Source organism: Cariama cristata, unplaced genomic scaffold (genome assembly GCF_000690535.1).
Source record: "Cariama cristata isolate BGI_N322 unplaced genomic scaffold, ASM69053v1 scaffold2612, whole genome shotgun sequence".
In the NCBI taxonomy this organism is placed as follows: Eukaryota; Metazoa; Chordata; class Aves; order Cariamiformes; family Cariamidae; genus Cariama; species Cariama cristata.
In genome coordinates, this window is record NW_009601989.1 from 67,959 (window position 1) to 83,951 (window position 15,993).

Here is a 15,993-nt window from a genome sequence, read left to right on the forward strand (position 1 = left end):
TGCACAAGTTTGACTTGTGAGCTGTGAGCTGTCAGCACATGAAGTAAGTTTACTTCAGAAATTGTTCATGGATGACTAGATTCTTTTCTTAATGAAAAATTGCCTTGAATAAAGTATATGTTGGAGTGATATGAAATGTTTAATTAATTTGACAATGAATTTTGGTTTAAATGTGTTCAGGAATCTTACACTGGCGTTTTGCAGACACGTGTACACCTTCATCATCCCATTAACATTAACACACAAATAACCTTACTGCACAAAGAATCAGAGATAGTGAAATTACTTATGCTTTCCATTCATCCTTGACTGTGATCTAGGCTTATTGCAGGCACCAAATAAGAAACATAAACTGGGCAGCATGAGAAGAGGTTTAAGGTGTCAGATGATGAATAAAGCTGCAAACTTCACGTTCTTCTGATAGACGTGATGAAGCAATATTGGATGAATACACATTTTGCTTTGTTTCTCATACAGCTCTATTAATGATGCACTGTAGAGACACTGATTTCGGTAGCAGTACACTGAATTTTGGGGACAGAAGGAGAGAAGTTGTTATTTGCTTGCATTTTACCTTTAGCTTTTCCATGTTAATCAACCTATTGTACTTTTTTTCTCCTGCCTTTCTTTTTGTCGAACTACTATCCTCCTCTAAAGCCTGTAAAGAGACCTTCTCTCAAATACAGCTCTGGTCAGCCACATTCCCAGAAGCAGAATTTAAACTGAAAAAGATATAGATTAGTGCTACCAGGATATTCAGCAAAATGGATCACTCTCTTGCCAGAGGTGACCTAAAGATTCTGGCTCACCTAACCTTTGGGCTGAGAGGGAGATTGCTTTCTCAGAGCCTAGGGAATGAGAGAGAAGCCCATTTACACCACTGAACAGAGCAGGCTTTTGTGCTAGAAACTGAAGAAGATCCTGGGGAACTGAGAAGTAGGGCATAAACTTCATTGATGCAGGAAAGAAGTTTGATAGGTTTAGAAGTTTTGTAGGTTTTGAGGGACTTGAACTAATTATCAAAGAAGTCCTTTCCATCTCTGTGCTCCTTTGTGCCCTAGATCTTAGGAAAAGCAACCGTGTTTCTCTTTGTGAGGGTCTGTCTTTTTTGTTTTGCTTCAAGAGACTCCTATCTCCTAGAAGGCTGCAAGTTAAAGAGACATGGGAGCATATGGTGTGCTTCAATGAATTTGAAAGCAGAGTATATCAAATATCCTTATGTAGAAAGACCTTTGAGCAAAGAGTTGTATCGCAGAATGGAATGGTTTTTATCTGCTGGATTATCAGCTCAGAGTAGTCTTCAGCTGCACCCTTTTTTTCAGCAAACAGGAAGAGGTCTATGAAATATTTTCAAGGGCCAAGCAAGGTCAGTAGCCAACGATACACTGAAAACAAGTAGTATGCCTTTCGCAAGCTTAGTTATCTAAAACATGGCCTGGATTCAGAGAGCAGACACCTGACAATTGCAATTACTTAGCACTTGACCGTAAGTGCACTGCCTTTTCCAGGAGAAAGCTTTAGAGTTTGAGAAAGTGAAAATGCTGCATTTATGCGATAGAGACAGCTGTGAAGTGTATCATCTGTTCTGACTTTTATCCCTATCATGAAGTAGAAATTTTGGAAAGGGGAAAAAAGCCCACATCTCTTCCAGAAAAAAATGACACCTTGTTTCTGAAATTAAATTCTCCCTGGACCGTGTGATACTCACTGAAATGGTATCAACAGGAATGTTTTTCTTGAGTACCACCTAGGATGCCTGTGCTCCCAGGGTTTTCAGCTCCTTCTTAGACTTCCTGAAAGCCCTTGTGTGGCTGCCGGCTTTCTTTCAGTTCATCAGCTCTGTGTGTGTTTGGTCTTTGGGTATCAATCCTCTGCCAAGAACCCGAATCTCCATTCTACTTTGGATCTCACAGAAGGCTGTTAAAAGTGAAATGTTTGGGGCAAAGAATTTTGGGATGAATGAACGGGCATTTCATATAAAATTGAATCAATGTATATTGCAAGACTGGGGAGAAACAAACTCTTTATTCATGTCCAGGTGGATCAAATATGTGGCTTGCTTTCATCTTTTCCTGGGGAAGTATGTCCTTTGATAAGGATAGGTGTGTGTCTATTACAAGACAGCTTTATGTTATTCAGGGCAAATGGTATGACATTGTGCATCAGCAATGAGCTCAAGCAGGAATATCAGAGGTCCCAAATGCTTTAGATGAATTACCCTTGGAGAGAAGCCATTACCCTTTCCACATGTCATGGGTGTTGATGTACAGAGGTTTAACCCAGCGTTCTTCTGTCAGGTCATCAATATATGACATTGAATCTGCATCAAAGCTGGATACAGAGTGAAGTTTTCTTAAAATCAATGTAAAAAAAAAACACCACTAAACCATATTTCTTTGAGACAAGAGCAATGAAAAAACACGCTTTGCTGCGTAAGGGTCCTGTCTTCTCCGTGTTTTGTGTCATATCAATCTCAGCTTTTGCTATTTCATTAAAATTCCCAAGCGGTCAGAAGGTTGTTGCTTAATAGATTTAGCATTGGCTGGCTACATCAATACTGTGTTTAGTCACATTTGTTTTACTGGGGACATCTGTGGAAAGAGTTCAGCAAATATATTCATTCATTTGAAGGGAACCTGGTGCACTTTGGGCCTTGACTGTATGGTGGTCTTGTGTACCTGAACATTTCCTTCAGTTAGAGGCAACTTCTGGTAGCGCTTTGTCTGAATTGCCTCTGTAGGTCAAAATACTTAATGCACAAAGAATTTTAGCTTTTCTTCCAAGTGATCATTTCCTTTGCATAGTCCTGTGTGGAGAAGGGACTGTGATGTAGAATATACAATTTGTTCTGTGCAAATATTGGTATTTGTATTTTGTTTTTCTGTGTTAATTCGGAACAGGGAAATACCCCAAATATCAGAAATTCCAATGGGATGAAAATTCTGACTTTTTCTGGTGGTGACCTTGCAAAATGAAGCACGTCGGTGGGGTAGGCACTGCTGTCCTCACATTAATCACGTGGTTATGGGCAGTCTTGGTTGGTGATTGAGCCCCAGTAAGTTGTATGCTATTAAGAAGCTTTCAGAGAATGCAGGCATTTAATATTCAGTGAGGATTTAAAACATCAGTAAAGGAATAATATTGATTATGTCTCTTTAAGGACCTTACCTGCAGATATTTTCACATTTAATTTGACTATTCATTTCCTTCCCTTTTCCCATAAGTAAATGTCAACATTCATAGGAAAGATAACCTGTTTTATACACAGCTATCAGGAATATTCTTTTGAGTGAAATCTGTGTGAGATCATCAGGTATGTAGCAAAAGGTGTTTGGGTAATAGAAGAAATCTGATCTTTCTGACATTGAGGTTCATCCTAGGACCCCAGCCCTGGCTGCTAACCTTTTCCATAGCTGGAGAGAGCATTTAAGCAGTCTTTGTGAACAGCAGAGACTGGGGAAGAGTACCCAGAGAGGAGAAAAAAATAGATCCAAAACGAAATTAATATGACTGGCTGTCTCTTGAGATTGAGGGAGATGTTGAACAGAATCTGAACTCTGGCCTAGGAACAGCATGCAGTGAAAATGTAGAGTATTAAAAGCTATTTTGCATGTTTTCTTCTGGGCACGGTTGAGACATGCCACCGATCTAATCTCCATGCAGTCATGGGTGTTAGAATTACCCTATACCTTTTGTTGAACCTCACTGGCTTAGCACATTGCCAAAACTGTAGGAGACTTTTGTTTGACATTTTTTCATTTTTTTTTCTTTTTATCCAAATGAAAATGCAACAGAGACATGCCATTTCGTAGCCAGTTATTCTCTCTTGTGCTTTTTTTCCTCTGAAGAAGGTCAAAAGCTAGGATATCTGTTTGAATGTTTAGTCTTAGGCTGAGTTATAATTGCACATCTTTTACCAGACAAGTCAAACATTCGGAGTTAAAGATGCCAAATGAAGCTGATGTAAAACTGTATTTGTACTGCAGTACTTTCTGTCCTGTTCAATTTTAGAATAGCAGCAACAACAATAATGACATAATTTAAAGAAGTTTCCCAAGCAACAAACAACCCCTATTTCCAAATACAGACAGAGATGGAAGTTATTTGTTGCTGATTTGAAACTTACTGTGCAAACACACCTGCAGACACACCCAAAATGTTTGATTCAGCTCCAGCTCTTAAAATGAAGACTGTTTTCCCCAAAGTCAAAAGCACTTTGTGAGTGTAGATTACCATGGTATTGGATTCAGACCTTCTCAGTAGTGACAGCATTTCTTTTCCTTTTTCTATCGATTTAGCAGCATGTAACTTTTTTTTTCCTTGTTGATTATGCTCTGGAAAGATATAAGAAAGAAGTATATCTCAAAGAATATAAGGAGACCTTCCCACTAGTTGTTGCTCCTAAGGTAATAGGATGAAATGTTATGAGAAATGTGTGTAACTGAAATACATGGAAATTCAGCCCCCAAACTAATAACTGTGGAGAATCCAGAATTATGATATTGTGATATGTATTGGACACCTACATCTTTGCAGACACGCTGGGAACAATGTGCGTTCTATCCTGTTGCAGGAGAGTCCGTGAATCAAAGCTCAGTCTAAACCTGCTACTGGTGGCATCTTCTTGGACCAAAGGGATAACAACCTCAAACTAAATCCTTCTGGCCCTGTATCTCTACCATCAGTAAATCCATTTTTCAGTCAATTTGGGAAATTGAACAAAATCTTTAATTTTCAAATAAATTTTGTTTTGTTTTCCTTTAGTAACTTTTAAAATTATTTTTTGCCCTTGCTTGTTGGATGGTGGGAACTCGATGAAATGGCAGGATCCTTTGTGATGGGCCAACAATACTATGTGTGGCGGTTGGCCTGAGGACCTTCTGATGCTAGTCCATTTGGCCCTAGAAGAGGTGCTAGCATCTTCACCAGCCCTTCTCTTTTGGGACTGCAAGTTATCCAAGTCTGCTGGTCTGCAAAACTTTTTTTTTTGCCTACCCCTTTCTTGGGACCTGCAGCATCCTTTGCCACTGACTCCAGCCCTGTGTACACACTCTTGCAGTGAAAGCAGAGGTGCTTCGTGGTCAATTTAGTGCAGTACCTATTATTGTTATTATTTATTGTTATTAAATAAATTCCATATATGCCTGCATAACTGCCAGCATCCTGTTAAGCAAAGCTTTGGATGAGAACCTAGTTAAAAGCTGGAGTTCCTGGCTGGCTGTCACTGGGGATGCAAAGTTGGTCCTTATGAGAGCCCTCTTCCCTTTCAACCGTCAGCCAGAAAACCCATCTATCCTTTGACGAGCTATGGTGGTGAAAGGGTGGGACAACATTGGGAAGGAAAGTGACCTTTCCCTTGTCTCATGAAATCACTTCGTTCCTGTTATCCTTCCCCCCCCCACCCCCTGCTCATTTCTACCCTGGTTTATATGAATGCCTCTTCTAAACACCAGAGCAGCAATAGCCGTTTTAAATATGGTTGCAATTTCATGCCCCCAAATTTCCTCCGTTATCTTTAATCTTTGATCGTTACAGTCCCTGAATGTAGCTTTTTGGTAAGCTGCAGTTTTTTATGTTACTGCTGTTTAGAATTAACTGGTCTGCTTCCTAAAAAGCCAAATGTTTAATCAATACATATCCTACTGTGTATAGTAAATACATTTCTGCCATCACTTTTTGAAGAGAGAATGCTTTTGATTTGAGCCAAATAGTTTACAAAATGGTGAGGGAGGTTTTTTTGTTGCCTTTTTTTTTTTTTAATAGACATTTAATGAGATAGGGCCAACCGGTGGATTAGAGCACAGAAATGGTATTGAAATTCAGGGGTGAGGTGGAGGGAGAAGTCTTTTACATGAATTAGTTAATTTTGAACATTTGTTACATTAGCATTTACTCCGCTTAAGCTGATTAATTTCTTTGGACTGCGCTTGTTTACTGGGTAATAATTTGACAACCTTGCAATAAACTAAGCATTAAGAAGTGGGTTTGTATACTGGAGTATGCAATAGGTAGGTAAGTTGTTGTTTGTGGCTCTTTTCCGGAACTTTGGAAGAAAAATCCCATTTTAAACCTGTAATAACAGAGGCTGATTACTTCCCATCAACTCACTGGCTTCCAGGGCAGAATTTTCAAACTGGTTATTGCGTGCACTGCTCTACTATAAAGTACAAGGTCTGTAAATTAAAGTTGGACCATAAGAGATTTAATCTGCAATTTTATAGGTCTTTAATCCAACAGTCGTTTTGAATTTCAGGCTCCAAGTACATTATCAGGGTTTGGGGAGGGATTTTTTTTTGTGCTTGGGGTTTATTTATTTATTTGTTTGTAGTGTCTTTAAATTATATTGTGAATTACAGCCAGAAAAATATTGATGCTTTTTTGCCTCCCCCCCCAACTATAGATTAGAAACGGTAAACAAAGTTGTTACACGCTGAAGAATAAAGACTTGGAACGTGCTTCAAAAGGAGTAATTTACTTGGAGCTGGATGTCCTATTTAATCCTGTAAGTTGAAAGATTTTCTCTTTGCTTGTGACTGGTGAAAGAAATGTGTGAGTCTGCAAGGACGGTGGTGGAGGATGATGCTTTAAAAACCGTGAGCCAAGCAGTAAAAGTCCTGACCCTGTTGCATCTGGCGGTGAAGGGGTGTTTCATGCTGTGGGTGAAGAAGTATTGGGACATCAGAGCTCTGTGATGGTCCCTCCAGGTGGATGGGACAATACAGGAGCATTTTTGGACTGACAAGTGACCACAAGCACCTTAGGAAGGAGATGCCGGTTACTGTACGCCACACCTTCGTTTGCAACAGCTAAAAAAGGGCTTAATGTTTAGATTATTATACGTTACTTTTAACACCTACTTCCTGCCCAAAAAGCTGACCCATGATGTTCTGTTCCCAGGGTGTTGACAGGAAAATTAATGATGCATGGACATGGTGCACTTACTTTTTAGGTGGCTGAGTCAATCTCAATTGTTTATACCCTACAGCCTTTTACCAAGTTAAGTCCTATTTATTAAGGCCACCATGAGCTGCACCACAGCTTTGCTCTTGCTGAAGAGAGTCCAACCTTGCCCAGTTTAACTCATCCATATTTTTCTTGGCAGCTGCTCCTAAATCGCATAGAGGCTGAAAAGAGTGAAAGATCCTGAAATTCCTAATCAACACTGGTGATACAAAACTGAAAAAAATGTACTTAAAACTACATGACATCTTTTTTTAATATTATTTTTTTTTTAGGTGAAAGCAAGTATTAGAACATTCAAGCCCCGAGAAAAGCGCTTTACTGAGGAGAGCCGAAAATTTTCTAAAAAGGTGAAAATTGTGTCTGGGCTAAGCTCTCACATCTGTTTTAGAAAGATTTGAGTTACTGTAGCACGGTTGCAAGAACAAAACCTATTTGTGCATAAAATGCCAAACACATGTAAATTCTGTGTATTTCTATATATATTAAAAGATTTTTTTGTGTTAACACGAAATTGCTTTTTGATCTAGTTTGCATCAGTAGTTCTGCTTCATGCTTCAGAGTGGGGAAAATGATAGCTGTGCATGTTGCACAGTTTGCAGCACCTAAAGCTCAACGAGACTCTTATTCCCTTCTTTGGGAAGGAAGAAACAAGGTCTAAATTAGTATTTTAAAAGTCCATAGGATTTTAGAACAATGGCTATTATCCTTTTTTCAAATAAAGGTTCTCTATAATAAGGCTAAAATTCCCCATTGATTTTGGCGAACTAATCCAAAATATGTAGAAAAGAGGTTCAGTGTTTTGATTACATTCTCTCTGTCCTTTTTCCTGAGACACTGCCGTATTTTGAGAATGAAGGTAGGTTTGTGTTACTGTTTTATTTAGTTTTGGCATCAAGACGTGCTTTCTTTGTTTTGTTTTTTTCTAAGGGATGAGGAAAATCTGGACGGTTTGGGTGTAATCAGAAATTAGACAGGATCTGGAGTGTGTCTCTGAAATAGAGGCTTTATTTGTAGTATGTACCCTGGCATGCTTTTGTAGCTTAAATTATCCCTGTTTCTGAAGCAATAGTAGGATATTAGAGTGTTTGATTAAACTCCTTCTCCTCCCCTCCTCCCACTCAATATTTATCAGATCTTATCAAGAAATGTTGATCGTGTGAAAAAAATCACCATGGCAATATGGAATACAATACAATTCCTTCGGAGCTGCTTTCTCTGGGAGTCCACGGTAAAAAGCGTGATAGCATTTGTGGTAAGTGGATTTCTTCTTTTATTGCATGAGGCTAAGTGATATAAGATCTTGAGTGTTACCGTACCTTCCTCTCCACTGCCGTAAACCCCTTTATTGTTTGCTGTTATTGATATTTTGTAGCTACACAACTGCAGGGCTGCAGGTTTCAAGGCAGCTTGGGCCACATTGGGCCTGGTGGGCGTGGAAATTAGACCTTTGGGAATGGCCTTTCTTCACTTGGTGCAGAGGTGTTCACCAGCCTGCGCCAAGCACTGAGGATGCCCATGTCCATGGTGGGTGATGCCACTCTGTAAAGGCTGTGACCGTGTAATAACTCTGGATTTTTTAATTTTATTTTATTTTTTGAAACATAGCAACTGGGTGGTAGTAAAGGAGGGAGGCGGTGGCCAAGAGGGTGATGCAGAGAGGCCATGCCTTTGATTTGGGTGATGCAGTGAGATGATGGGTCTTGTCCCTTCCCTCTTCCGTTGCAATGAGGTGACACTTCGCTGCAGGTTATCAATGCCTGCTATGCCTGTGTCCCTGTGTCGTCTAAGCAGCTCTGCTGACATTGCCTGTTGCAAATCTATTGTCTTGACAATAATAACACACTGCTTTAAAAAAAACAAAAGGAAAAGGCAAACAAAGCCAAGTGCTCCACCTGCCCGTCCCATTTTTCAGTTCTCTCCTTTTACCTCTTGGTAGTAAACACCCCATTTGCAGTTTTCTCATAATCCACTCAAGCACAAAAAGGTTTTGCCTGCTTTTTATTCTGCCGTGTGACATTTTCTTCATGCTTGAAATATTTGGTATGCCATTAAGGGCTGCAAAATCATTTTGCGGTGGTCCAGCATGCAGAAAGAAAGTTTTTGAGTTAAGTGTTTATTAAGCAATATAACAGCCACATTTCCAAGATTTTCTCCACCTTTTACTGTCTGTGAATTGTAAGTTCTTTTGAGGAAAACACTTAAGTGTATTTGCTTCAGATGAGTAAAGTAGACCATCCCTGATTGAAAGAAGCTCCAGAGCAGACAGAGGAGCTGTCTTTCACCCTGCAGGTTAGAGGAATCACTGGCATGTAAGAGTAGGTAGGATGAGAGGGTCTTTTCTCTGTTTCTGTTGTTTTGGGTTTTTTTGTTTTGTTTTTTCTTCCTGTTGCTCAAAACATATTTAGACCATTTCTAAAGTTGATGATTCAAGAGCTAGTGGAGAGCAGAGCAGGCAGTACCTCACTGAAGCAGGTATGGCTGTGCAAGGGAGCTCTATGGTTGTGCGCAAGGGAAATCAGATGGTTGTGCACACTGGGGCTGGAAAGGGAGGGACATGTAAAATCCTAGTGCCAATGTCCTACCATCACTGTACAGCAAGAATCTAACCATATATTTAAGAGATTTTCTCTTAAAAGATTTTGCACCAAAATACTTGTGAAGTTACAGCTGTGAAGTTCAGTTTTCTAGACTTAGGAAAAGTTTGGAAGTGGTGCAGAGGCAGAAAAATAAGAAGATGGTAAAGTGGGTCTACAGAAAAAGGAATTGATTCCTAGTGAAAAGGAATTGGTTCCTAGTGAAAAGGAGGATGAGCAGGTTACAAGTTACAGATTATTAACATCTTTACTGGATACCATAATACTCCTGGTTTCCTGAAAGAGGGTGTGTAATGAGAAAGGAATAAAAATACAGGACCTTAAGAATAATTCACAGGTTTCTTCTACAACCCAAAATTTAAGTTTATCTGATTTTTTGCACAGGGATATAATTCAGCTAATTATGTATCTCTCTATTTCCAGCATGTGTGTTCATAGTATTGAAAATATGCACACAGTGTGGTTAAGTGCAGCATCCATCCCTGATCCAATCTGTATGTAAAATCCACTCTTAACAGGTGAAATAAAAGCTATACCAAATATCACATTTTAAAAATCGTCATTCTCCAGCGAGCGACATCTATATACCTTCAGTACCTGGCTTTGTATCAACTTAGCCTGTACCAAATTTGTCCTTATTGATGACGCTGAACACCAGAGGCAAGGAAGAAGCACAAAGCTTCTCACCTATTTTTCAGCTGGGTTTGTGAAACCACGGCTGGTAGCTTAAGTTGCCAGTCAGGCCCTCAAACCATAAAATACCGCCTTTTTTTTCCTTTCCCTTGTTTTTTCCTTTCCCTTGTTTTTTTTCCTTTCCCTTGTTTTTTTTCCTTTCCCTTGTTTTTTTTCCTTCTACTGGCAATAGTGGTTGTGACCATATTATTTTTTTTTCCTTTTCCCTTTTTTTTTTCCTTTCCCTTTTTTTTTTTTCCTTTCCCTTTTTTTTTTTCCTTTCCCACATTGTCCCTTGGTCTACTGGCAATAGTGGTTGTGACCATATTATATGTATTCCATGTATCTTCACTTTGATAATCCCAAGGTTGGGTGGTCCTTAGGACCCCTTTCCCCTGTTGTATTGCCCTTGTTTTCCCTCTACAGGTAGCCCATGCCCCTTCCTCCAAGGGGGAATAAAGGGAGGGAGGTGGAGGAAGACAAACAGACAGTATAATCGTGTGAACCTTGTTTTCTTAAAGCAATCGGACAAAAACTAATGCCAGACAGAAGAAAATATTTGTGAGATCATCAGAGCATGGCAATAGGCAAGGACGGGGTACATTACACCTCCCTGTTTTAGTCTTCATTACAGTGCACCTCCCTCCCCATTAGTGCTGACAGCTTGCCTGTGTGACAAGGACATTAGCTGCTACTTCTGGGTGCACAAGAGAAAATGAGGGACAGTTAAAGAGGAAGGAAACAGAGGACAGCACAGGCAGAACACGACTGAATGAGAAAAATGTTATCACCGTGTTTTTCTCATTTATAAGATACACCATCCCAAGCTAAATTTCTTTATTAGTTTGTAATAGTGAGAGAAGACTATCCAAGAACATGCAAGTAGGCTAATTTTTTTTTTTTTGGTGCTATACGAATGGAATAATATTTTTCATCAGCATTCTGTGATTTTAATCTGATGATTTTTAATCTGAGTTAATTGTATAGGCACAGAGGACAGTGATCGGGCCTGCTCAGGCACAAATAAAATCAGAAAATTTTCAGGTTTAGAGGTTTTGGAAAGAGGATTGAAAGGGAGGTGAGAGGAAAAGCAAAATTTTATTTTTGGTGATGTTTGTGCTGTGCACAAAGGGGTTGGAGCAAATTGTGTTACACAAATTCTAGAAAAAATATCCTGGGTTGGAGGAAAGAACCACACGTAGGTTTTCTGGATCCTTTATAGTGTATACTTCACTGCTGGTCTGGTGTGAAGAATGGACACAGGTTTCTGTGTGCCTGGGAATATCAGGAATGTTCTCACATGTGGAAAATGTTGCCTGTAGAGTTAATAGTGTTCACATATTGGGAGAGATCTTAAAAGATTTTGTCCATGTATTCTCTATCAATTCAGGATTTGGGGGAATTTGTAGATGTTTTAAGACAAAAAAAAGCTCTTCAGGCATTCTGTTTGTTTAATTTTGATGTAGTTATCTCTGTATTCAACCTGGTATGTTTTGTTTTGACTGAAACATGCCTCTCAAAAAGGGCTTTATTTTGAAGACACCCAGAGACATACTTTAGCATACGACCTTGTATGGTGGTTCTTGTGTGCCTGATACTCTTCATATCCTACCCTGGATAATTTGCTCCCAATTTCCAGGGTGAATGTTGTGTTTTTAACCTGGACCTCATCACTCCTTCCTCTTATCACACCTTTCTCCATTGAAACATCACTTCCATGCTTCATTTCTAATGTCTAAAAAGCTGGACCTGCACAGTGAAATGTGCCTAGGGGAATGTCTGATCACAAGTCATCTTGTATACCTGTGTGATTATAACCTGTTTGTTTTTCCCACTCATACATATGAAAACTTGCGTTCTTGCCTTTCTGATGCACTTTAAAACTGAATTCCTAGTCCTTCCTTCCATGTGCAAACACTCCCTGCCTGCTCTGCTCCCTCTTCTTCCCTGGTCATGGAAGTTAAGTCCATAATAACTGAATCATTCTTACTGTACAATATGTATTTTAAAAATATTTTAAAAGTTAATTTTAGTCACAGAATGATTTTCATGGGGAATTATGCATCATTACACATTGTGCTTGTGATTTTATACAACATAATTACACCTTCTATTGACAGTTTTCTCTGCATTAATGGTAATTATGTCATTTAATGAAATTACAGTAATTGCATTTTAAAAAAACTATAATCTGGTGCAAATTAAAAGGATATATTGACTGGAATTTTTACTATCATATATTTTTTTAAAGTTTGCATGATAGCTGCAAGAGACATTGACAGGATCAGGCAAACGGTGGGAAACCAGCCACCATAGCACCTCCGGTGTGACTGGCAGCGCTCACTGCTGATTTGCTTCAGGGTCCCTGCACACTCACCCATGCCAGCATACTTCATTTTTACTGGCAGCATGTCCCACTATATCAGGTTTGGGCTTCTTGCTAATCAAGGCTGCTGCCAGGGTGGGTACAGGTGGGAGCTATTTTTCAGGCTCAGCCCTAGCTGGCAGCCTGGGTCAGCCAGGCAAGGAATGCAGCATGCACAGGCAGTATTTATTTATTTTACAGTGACATTGCAGTGTGTCTGATAATTATTTTATGATGGGTTAGTACCAGGAGGAAAGGAGGGAATATGTGGTGCTGCAATGTAATGTGTTGGAAATGTGGAGTTTCTGGTCAAACTGACTGCGGTTGTTTAATGGTGGGCAGCTGGGAAAATGACAGGCATGGGATCATTTTTGGAGCAGTTTGGGCTTCCCAAAAAGCCAGTTGATGCAAGAGCAGGGAAGCCCTGGGATTTCTGGATGCCCAGCAGGACTGCTGAGGGTTGTGGATGCGGCAGGAACCCCAAACTTAAGCTTTTGAGCTGCTTGCTGCAGAGGTGAGATATTTGGCACCCTTCTCCATTAATATCTCCGAAGTTTTTTAAATCCAGAGAGACCTGGAGAATGCCCTGGTTTCTGGTGCTGGCCTCTTGGGCTGTGGGAACTGGAAACCTGAGGAGTCACAGGGCAAGCTGGGTGACTCTGTACCTATGTGCATTACTGTGCCAGTTAGCTTCCCAGTTAGTTTCAGTCCTAGTCTGGGATAGCAGCAGAGAGATAAGTTAGGCTCTGCAGCCCATGAACTTCTGGGCATCTCTGCTGTGTGTGCCATTTAACATGCTGCCACAAAGGCTTGCGATATGGGAGTTGGATCTGAGCCCAGTTAAACTCATCTCATAGAGCAGACACCAACCATCTTAATTAGACATGAACAATTTTTAATCCCTGTTGAGCTGGGCTATATTTATACTGATGACCTACAGGCAAAAGGCCATTAGCTTGTTGACAGTGTCCTCTAAAGTTGCTAATTGTATATCAGTAAGAGGGGAATATTCTTTTCCCTCAGGAAAGGTGTTTGTTAACTCAAAATCTAAGCCTTCTGGAGTTTACTTGGGGTAAATCTTTCATTCCACATGAAGTGTCTCCTGCATGTTATGGTTAGACTTTCCCAAGAGAATCACAAAATGTTCCAGTCCTGTTTGTACTAAGCATAATTCAACCCTGGACATGACAACAATATACAGGTAAACCATCCAGTATAACTTGTGCATTGTTTTGCAACACAGTGGTTTGATTTGGTTTTTTTCCTCCCCTCGATGGGAAGGGAGTTATAGATCAATAAAGGGAAATTCTTGGGACAGAAGTTTAACAGGGAGCATGAGGAATCCATGGAGAAGGGAGACCAGAAACAGCTATGAAATCCAAACAACTTAGGATAGAGACCGAACATCTCTTGGACCTCTGGTCAACCAAGCAGAGCATAGAGGTTAATTTTAACTGAGACTGCTCATGATTTACCAGTAGATGGTAATGATTCGCTCTTCTGTAGGGTAGGGAAGGAAGAAGTGCTCTTTCATGAACTTCCCTAAAATCTTTATTTTTCCCATGAATTGTCTGCTAATTTTGAACAAGCAGTTCCCTGATACAAAGCACAAACCACCCTGCCATAACTACATGTCTAACTAATGAGGGGGGTATAGTCTTTTTCTTCCCTTTTTTTTTTTTCATCCTCATAGCTGAAGATGAAATATAAATCATTGTTCCCAAACTATTTGGGAACAGCATTAAAGTAATGATAGATTAAAATGTCTTCACATTAAAAACCTAAATAAAATGAATAGATGTAATCCTAAAGAGAGAAGAATGAGTATTCTTCAAACACTGAATAGGGAACTTGGGGAAAAAAAGCTTTAAAAAAAAAGAAAAAAAAAGTATTAATGCAAAAGAGATGGTCTTTACTTCCTCTTTACTGTAGAGCTTTTGTTAAGGGCTTTTCTCAGCCCATTTGTAGCTTGTGTTTTGCTACAGTTTTAAAGAAAGAGTCAGCAAAGGGACGGATGCAGTTCCTATTTAAATAGGGAAGCTGTAAAATAACACTCTGGTAAATTTGTTCGTATTTAAGGCTAGAGCTAGTGTTGGAGGAGCAGTGAAAGGCAGGGTTTCAGGAATTTGACCTAGTAAGTAATTCTTCAGAACCCTTAACATTTCTTCCCCCTTTTCCCTCTGTAAATTTCTGGCAAAGGCGTATCTTTTAAATTATTGTCTTGAACTCTAATGAAAAGGCTGGATCAGAGGTATGTTTTTATTTTGAGCTATTATATCCTAGTGAAAGCATTTTCCTAATGATGGAGGAAATGTTTTACATCCCGCTTCCTCCACGCTGCTCGTGGCAGTGCCTGTGAAAATTCACCATTTGTGCATGCAAAACCGTTAGGAGCACGTTACCTGACACATGCAAGTATCCGCTCAGATGAGAAACAGGCTTCCCTAGACAATTAAAGGAGATAGTTTTACCCTTCTCCCAGCAATTTTTACATTTCCATTATTATTCTTCTGTGGTTGAGAGGAATACAATTTAAGCTTGAGATCCCAGGCTTTGCTTTGCTGCAGCAGTTAAAATTCCTGGAATAGCAACAATGGTATTGATGATGCTGAGAGACACACAGCAAAGTAAACACATGTTATTTCCAGCTCTTTCAAAAATGCAAGAACAAACAAGGACAAAGTTAATAGGGAAATAACCACTTAGAAGCTTGACAACATGATAAACAAGATTTAAAAAGCAAAGTTTGATGCTTTGGAGTTGGTGTGGGGTGGAGATGAACAGAGACCAGTACAAATATCCCTTTTAACTTTGAAAAGGATTGATGGTCTTATGTTTTCAGCTCAGAGGTTTCAGGGATTTGATTTTTACCAGTGGAATGTTCTAAAATAAAAACAAAACTGTTTTGCATCTGAGGACTAATACTTATTTCCTATGGGCCTGCTTAACAAAGCACTTAACCTATACAGAGAGTCCCTTGCTTTTGGGGTTGGGGAGCTTCCTCCTAAATTAAGGCTATGCTGTGCTTAGTTTTTTAAACGATAGTAGTGCTTTCTGTGCTGTGTACTCAAAACTTGCATGCATCACATAGGAATGATTCCCTCAGCCCTGGTAATGAGAGAGACCTAAATCACTGCCTCTCACTCTTTAATTGCATTATATTGTTTTTAGTTGATGACAAAGCCTTTTAGTACCTTGGTTGTGTGTATTAAACTCTGTAGTCAAAGTATTCAGGTAAAAGCCCAGTCCTGCTGGAGGATAAGCCCTTCTGTACAGCTGGTCAGCCGGAATAATTATGCGGGCATCCCGCAGTAATATGTATGCGGGCATCCAGTAGCGAATTAAGGCAATGAGAAAGAAATTCAGCTTTGTTATATAGATGTATCCCTAGAACGTGGC

The 15,993-nt window shown here is 39.7% G+C and overlaps 1 protein-coding gene across 2 annotated transcripts in view; it reads left to right on the top strand.

Moving 5' to 3' along the window:
- Positions 1 to 15,993, top strand: part of MCTP2 (multiple C2 domains, transmembrane 2) — a 102,867-nt gene that overhangs the window by 50,112 nt on the left and 36,762 nt on the right. For both annotated transcript variants that reach the window (XM_009710655.1, XM_009710656.1), the window contains exons 14-16: positions 6,401 to 6,502; positions 7,236 to 7,310; positions 8,096 to 8,215. In XM_009710655.1, the coding sequence (XP_009708957.1) occupies positions 6,401 to 6,502; positions 7,236 to 7,310; positions 8,096 to 8,215 (297 nt within the window). The remainder of the gene's footprint in view (positions 1 to 6,400; positions 6,503 to 7,235; positions 7,311 to 8,095; positions 8,216 to 15,993) is intronic.